Source organism: Leucopleurus acutus, assembly GCF_964270905.1.
Source record: "Leucopleurus acutus genome assembly, chromosome: 8".
Taxonomy (NCBI): Eukaryota; Metazoa; Chordata; class Mammalia; order Artiodactyla; family Delphinidae; genus Leucopleurus; species Leucopleurus acutus.
The window spans coordinates 55,591,421-55,598,727 of NC_139151.1; the positions used below are offsets into that span (position 1 = coordinate 55,591,421).

General features: G+C 43.4%; 1 protein-coding gene across 1 annotated transcript in view; it reads right to left on the reverse strand.

Moving 5' to 3' along the window:
- ACER3 (alkaline ceramidase 3) overlaps positions 1-5,328 on the reverse strand; it is a 178,781-nt gene extending 173,453 nt beyond the window's left edge. Inside the window, exon 1 of the mRNA XM_082844542.1 lies at positions 5,165-5,328. Coding sequence (XP_082700668.1) covers positions 5,165-5,267 — 103 coding nt within the window. The 5' untranslated portion in view covers positions 5,268-5,328. The remainder of the gene's footprint in view (positions 1-5,164) is intronic.
- Between the last annotated feature and the right edge of the window lie 1,979 nt (positions 5,329-7,307).

Consider the following 7,307-nt stretch of genomic DNA (forward strand, 5'->3'; position numbering starts at 1 on the left):
GACAACACCTACCTAGCTTGAATCATCCTAGCCCAAGGACAAAAGGGAGATAGCTAGATGGTCCTACCAGAAGTTACCATCCATTCTCCCCATCCATGAAAGTCTTACTAGCCAGGTTACCCCCCTCGGACTGAAGTAGCTCCTATGAAACCCATAATTAGGATTTAAAAATATTTTTTAGCTTTCTGATAAATAAACCCTCCTTTATAATATATCAAATTTTAAACATTCTTCTTTCAAATACATTTTTAGGAATGCATTTCCCTTGAAAGTAGGAAATGCCTATTTGAACTTATCTGTTCATACCTCTACTGGCTTATTAGCTACCTTGAACAGAGAGACAGTCTTTGTATAGTTCTGTATTTTAAGTCAATGACAAAATAAGTTTTCAATAAATACTTGCTGAATAAATTAAACATTCTGAAAAAAAAATTTAACCGGGTAATTCTCCCTTGAGGCCATAATTAAAACACAGAATTCCCTTCTGCTTCCCTTTAGGAAATATTTCTTCCATAAAAACGACAGCACCTGAAATTCCACTTCCTGTTACAGTGTTTCTTAGTAGAAAGAGTTGTCAGACCTATATTTGAATACCATTTCTGCCACTTAATAGCTATATGACACTGAGCAAGTTAACTTCTCTAAGACTCAGTTCTCTCACCTATAAAATGGGGATAACACCACCTACTTACTAGGAATGTTACTAGGATTAGAAATACACAAGCAGTCTTCACTTTGCAGAGCTCTAATATGCACAAATTTCAGTTACCACAGTTTCGTTAAACAATACCAATTCCCCGACAACACAATTCAAATTTCAGTTACCATAGTATATTAACTGTGAATAACTGAATACAGTACAAACTTCACTACTAGATCTTCAATCCACAAATGACTATGTAAATAATAGAAGCACATCACGATCGGTGACTAACCAAGTCACTTCTTTTAAAGTTTGTTGGTGGATTTGGCAAAATAAATTGCAAAGGAACAACAATTAGGCCGTTGGTGGACTCCTCATCAGTAACAGTAAAAGCCAGGATACAATGGAATAATATCTTCGAAGTGCTGACAGAAAAATATCTCTGTGCCTAAATTTCTAACTACAGATAAAAGACCAGGGCAAAGTCTGTTGGTGTTTAGTCACTGCACATCTGTTATTCAGTTCATGTACAGACGGCAAAGCATGTAGCTGAGTTGCCTCCTTGTCTCCTGGTGATGAATGTATGTGACATGCTACAAAAATGGATAATTGAAAGGTGGAACAGGCCAACAATGATGAAAGTGCAGCAAAGAAACAAAAAGTAATAGTGTTAAGGGGGTGGGGGAGGGATGGATTGGAAGTTTAGGATTAGTAGATGCAAACTATTATATAGAGAATGAATAAACAACAAGGTCCTACGGTACAGTACACGAAACTATATATTCAATATCCTGTGATAAACCATGATGAAAAAGAATATGAAAAAGAATGTATATATGTATAACCAAATCACTTTGCTTTACAGCAGAAATTAATACAACATTGTAAGTCAACTATACTTCAATAAAATAAATTTTTTTTAAAGTAATAGTGTTGGAAATAAAATCCCAATCAAACATAAACGGAGTTATAGAAGAAATAACTGACCATGACAATGTTGACGCTGTTGCCACTCAAGAGACTAGATATGCAGCCAGAGGAACTTAGTGAAGGCAAACTTACCGACACAAATGAAGAAAGTGATTGTGAGAAAAGGATGAAGATGGAACAGAAGTGAACCAGCAAAAACTCTGCATTAAAGGAACTCTCAGAAATATTTCACATTATTGAAAGTGCAAAGAATGAAATGTTGGAACCTGATCCAAAGTTGGAAAGGAGCATGACAATCCACCAAGGCATAGAAAAAAATACTCATTCCATATCATAGGTTACATGACAAGAAGGCAAGTACTACTCAAAGTACTCTAGATAAGTTCTTCTACAAAGAAATAACACATTTTAATTCTCAATGTTTTTAATGTTTTAAATTACAGTGTACTAAATAAATATTAGTTTTAACATTTTTTTCATTTCTCCATATATTTATGACTAACAATAAGAGGATTTACAATGTTTGACAAAAATGTGTAAAGGTCATGGAATACTCATAACTTTTCTCATTGATTATGAAGATTTCTTTGCCAGGTTTTAACTTGCATGGTCGTTTGTATTGTCCCATACTACCATGCAAAGTACCTGTAACTTCTGGCACATCAAGGCACTTAGTATTTCACAACTGAAGAGAAACTGGCTACCTTTTCCCCTCATTCTTACAATCCACCCAAGCAAAAAAGGAATATGAGCTCATCTTGGATGACGTTAAGAAGACAGCGTTTCAGGTTTTTCAGTGACTGAGAACTGTTGCCATCTTTACATGCAACTCCCCAAACTTGTCCTTAGATTACCCAAAACACACACACCCCAATGCTGAAAGATAGGCTTCCTGAATAGTTATTCAATTTGTCATCTGTGATAGTATATTAGTCATGCTTGTCTTCATCCCCTGCAGGCAGGGGCAAAACAATGAATGTGTGATAGAAGTAATATGGTATAGCAGCTTTAGAGTCAGACCTCAACTTGAATACTACCTCTACCCCACTTTTTGCAACCTTAGATAAATTATTTGTTAGAGTTTCAATTTCCTAATCTGTGAAATAAGGATAATAATGCCTTCTTTTTGGAATTATAGTAAATATCGAAAAAGATAAGATATATGAAGTGCTTAGCAAAGTGTGGTACATAGTAAGCACTTAGATATAGCTATTATCACCATTATTATTATTATGAATATTTCTATCATTATTGTAAATATTATAATGATGATAAAGTTGAATTTGTTTTAAACACATTATTAATCAGCCTATTTTTCAAAGATCAAGTCTCTTACTCAAAGATATGATAGACACACACCACTTGCTGGCTGAGAAGGTTGACCTCAACCTCCTCCAGATCATTTTCTCCCAAGGTACAAGTGCAAAGGGCTGCCAACACTCACTCATTCTGTTCTTGCAACCCCTGATTCCTATGTCAAAACCCTCCCTGCCGGCTGCTCAGAGTTTCCTCTTCTGAGGTCGTTAAGAACTAAAGCCATTTCCCATTTCTCAGAGCTATCTGTCAGAACAGTAGTATCTTGCTGTCTCATAACTCACATGACTTAACTGTCAGTTTTCTCTTTTGATTCTAATCCCAGTTTTCTCTTTTGATTCTAATCCTTCATTCTAAACTAAGAGTCATTATTACCTATATTGACCCATAAAGCTGCAAAGGACCTAATGGCCAACTAAAGCCAACCCCTTTTCTCTACCAAACAATTAATTCCCCCTAAAATATCCATGTGAGTTAGTTGAGCAAGGTCTGTTTGAACACTTTCAGTGACAGCAAGCCCTCTACCTTTCAAATCAACCCATTCAACGATTATAACTTTAAAATTTTCCTTACGTTGAAGCAAAATCTCTCCCCTTACAGGCAGTTTCCACCCATAGGCTCTAATTCCACATTCTAGAGAAATACAGAAAGCTTAACTGCTCTATATCACAGCCCATTCAACATTTTAAGAACCCTGAGTTTCATTCACTCTTCCACATTACAAATTTCTAGTTCAGAAAGCACAATTTTAAGTCCCTTCTCTCGTGGACCTCCTCTGGACCATGTATGGGTTTGCCAACGTGATCTAACAGCAAACTAATAAAGCACTTCCTTTGCCAACATTTGAGCTGCCGAGTAATTATACTACGAATGTACCCCTTTGCCCATATTCATCCATTATCATATAAAAATTATTAATTTAAGCTAGTAGTTCAGGAAAAGTAACTCTCAACCTAAATCACAGTTTAAAGGGAATAGTACTGAAAGTCTTAAAAACTACCAAAAGAGTTCTCTTTTTTTTTTTTTAATCCTAGCCAATTACTGGGAATGCAATAAAGTAGGATCAGCTGGCATGAAAGTCTTGCCTCTTTCCTACAAAGCCAAACACCTGCCTGGGACAAAGACCAACAATGGGAAGGTTAGCTAAAAAAGAGTTTTGCTTCATGTCCTGAGAAAGTTGAGCCAATTAAAAGAAGGCAGTAATAGTGAGTCAAAAAATATCCTCTGTACCTTGCCAGAAGCAGGTACCTGAAGAAGGATCAAATGCTGTGCTCTCAAAACTTGACCACAGTAAACTACAGAAAAAGAAGTGGCAGATTTTTCCTGTTCCTAGCCTGGAAGGAACAATCATCTGGGGAAATACACACACACACACAGCACCCAAGGGGCCAGTCAGGGGCAGCAGCTGGAGGAGGATTCTTCCCCAAGTCCTCAGAAGGTGTAATCAGTGCAAGTAGCGTCCTCAGAAGAACCTTAACCTTCGTCAGGTAGTCGGAGAGGAGGCAGAGTGGAGTAGGGACTTGATCCCTTGTGCTCTTAGGAACCTGGCACGAGCCGGAAGGTACAGACTAGATGCTGCCTTCTACTCCTGGTGCAAGGAGACAGCTGAACGATCGTACTCAGAAAGGAGGTGATAGCTGGTACCCGAAGATACCCTGGGCTGGGGGGTAAGGGTTGGGGGTCGGTATCTGAGAGCGGGAAAACCGTTCCCTGGAGGTGACCGAAGGAGGACTCACAGGAACAGAGAACGAGGAAGGGAAAGACCGCGTTTTCACGTATTGGGGGGAAGACTGAGCTAGGACCTGTTCCCTTCTCCTGTGCCCTTGCGATGAAGGTGGTGGCAGCAACAGTAGAAGCAGGTGTCCCGGGCCCTCATTCAAATTAGCGGAGTCCCCCACTGTCCCAAGCTCTACTCGGGCTGCCCCTACTTGCCCCTCAGGCAGCGAAATCCCCATTCCCAACCCTGCCCCTCAGGCTTCCCCTAAGGTCCAGCAGGGGCTCTCCACATCTCTTCCGCCCCCCAACCTCGAGGCCCCCCTCAACCCGTCCAGACCGGCCCTCCTCGCCCGCCACACTGGATTCCCCTAGCTGCTGCCTTCCTCCGCAGCATTCCCATTCCTGGCCCCTGGCCCGGTCTCCCCACGCCACCTCCCCCGGCCAGGCCCCGTGCCTCCCCCGGCGGCCAGGTCCACCCTGTCCCTTCCTCACGCGGCGTCTCCCCTTCAGACCGGCGCCCTCCCTCCCTCGCTCCCGCCTCAGGCCGGCACCCGCACTCACAGAACTCGGCGATGTACCAGGTCACCGTGTAGTTCTCCTCGCACCAGTCCAGCGTAGAGGTCGTGGGGCCCCAGTAGCCCTCGCGGTCTCCGGCCGGAGCCATAGCGTGCGTCGCCGCCGCCGCCGCCGCCCAGGCGCTCCGCTCGTTGCGCTTGGTTCCGCGGATTCCCAGGCCGGCTCTGGCCCTGCTGGCGCGCTAACCTCGCGCTCCACCCGCTCTCCCTCCCCGAGGGGCGGGGCCCGGTGCCGTCAGAGACCCGCCCGGCCGGAGACCCCGCCCACCGCGGCCGGCGCAGGGCCCAGCCGGAGGGCGCCGGGACTGCCCTGCCCCCTCCTTCCCAGGGAAGGGGTGTGAGCTGGGCCACCGGCCCCGCCTCGACACGCCCTTGACTGTGGGTTGGGCGTTCCTGACATCCCCGAGGCTGTTTTCTATCTGGATGCTTGAGCTTCGGTGTGTGTGCGGCGGGGCGGGGGGGAGGGGGGGTTGATATTACTGCGGCGGGGGTGGGATGAAGTCTTCAATCAAGCCCTGGCTTGATGAAACCAGTGCAGAGAGGCACCACAGTGTCTTTCTTCGGCCGCAGGCCTGAAAAGGAGCTCAGAAACCGAATACTCCCAGCGGCACTGGGGACTCCCAGAAAATAATAATTTTCTGATAAAGGTATAAGTGGCACCTGGGAACAAAGGGAAAGGGCAACAAACCCCGGACCGAGCAAAAAGAAGTGTGGGGGGGGGGGGACTTTGGGATCCTAAAAAGCAGTGCAGCCAGAGCACTAAAGCAGAGTTTACCTGCTTCCGTTTGGGCTTCCAAGCTCAGAAGTTTCTACCTTCTAGCAATCTATAATTGTGTCCTACTCTTAAGGCAACCAACAGCCTCCCCTACTACCAGCCTCAAGACCCTAATACTTCACAGAGCTGCTGGAAGGACCTTTTTAAAACACAAATGCAACCGCCCCCTGCCCCTTGTGTTCAGTTACACCAAACTCTTCCCTAGCTCAGAATGTTTAGGGTCCACTCCCATCTTCCTGCCTTTGCTCCTGCAGTTCAGCTGGGACTGCCTGCCTTCCTCTCTTCTCCATTTAGCTAATTTCCACTGGTCCTTTAGAATCCAACTTCCTGAAACCCTCCCTGACTCTCACCCCCAAGAGCTCCCTTGACCTTTGTTCACATCCTCCAGTGATAGATACATCCTGATCTGAAAGTTTGATTTCCCTTCTTTGTGGTCCTAACACCCAGAACTCCGCCTGACCAAGCAGTTTGAAATGAAGAGTATAGTTAAGGATGACACAACTGCTATTTTCTAAAGAAATAAGTCAATTAAGGTGTAATTGAAGGTAAAAAAAAAAACCAGAGATGAGGCACTCACACAGCCTCTCTACAAAGTGACCCTACCGGATGACAGAGGCAGAACCTTTACTTGCAGGGTGCAAATCCTAGGAATAGAGGCTGTGTTTTAATAGAAATAGTGGGATATCGAAATTTTTCTTTTGAACAGCAGACATTGAGCTTCTGCCATGTACCCTGCCTTTGGCTGAGTGCTAGGAACACATGGAGGTCAACAGTAAAGATTCAAGATGGCAGTCTCCGGAGAGATTAATAAAATTGAGGTGTGGGAAAACTTCTATTTCTAGTCATTTTTTATCTTGTCCTCTAAAATTTTTGTCTCATGTGTATTCTTAATATGTATATTAATCATAAGTGTATATAATTTATAAATGAATAAATATACATATATTTGTATACTCATAATGAATATGCAGAAATACATACTAAAAGTGATTTGCTGATGAGAGTGCAATAAAAACTGTAGAGACCACAACTGTAGACTGTGATAATACTTGCTAGGAGTAAAGCAAAAATTAAGGTTTTGCAGGAGCCCTTATGTGGAAAGAACCCCTAACTCAGCCAGATGACTCAAAGCAGGGGATGAGGTCTTGGCTAAATTAATACCTTGTCACATCAACAGTTACAGGGAGGTGGGACCTACCATGACCAGGACAAAATTTAGAGGAGAAAAATTAATTTTTCTCACCAAGGCAAAAGGCGCACTGCAGTAGTATCACTCAGAAAACACAAATGTATTTCATAGGTCCTTCAGCAATGTCTGTCCTCCTTTCTCTCTTTTCTAAAAAACTACCCCCCG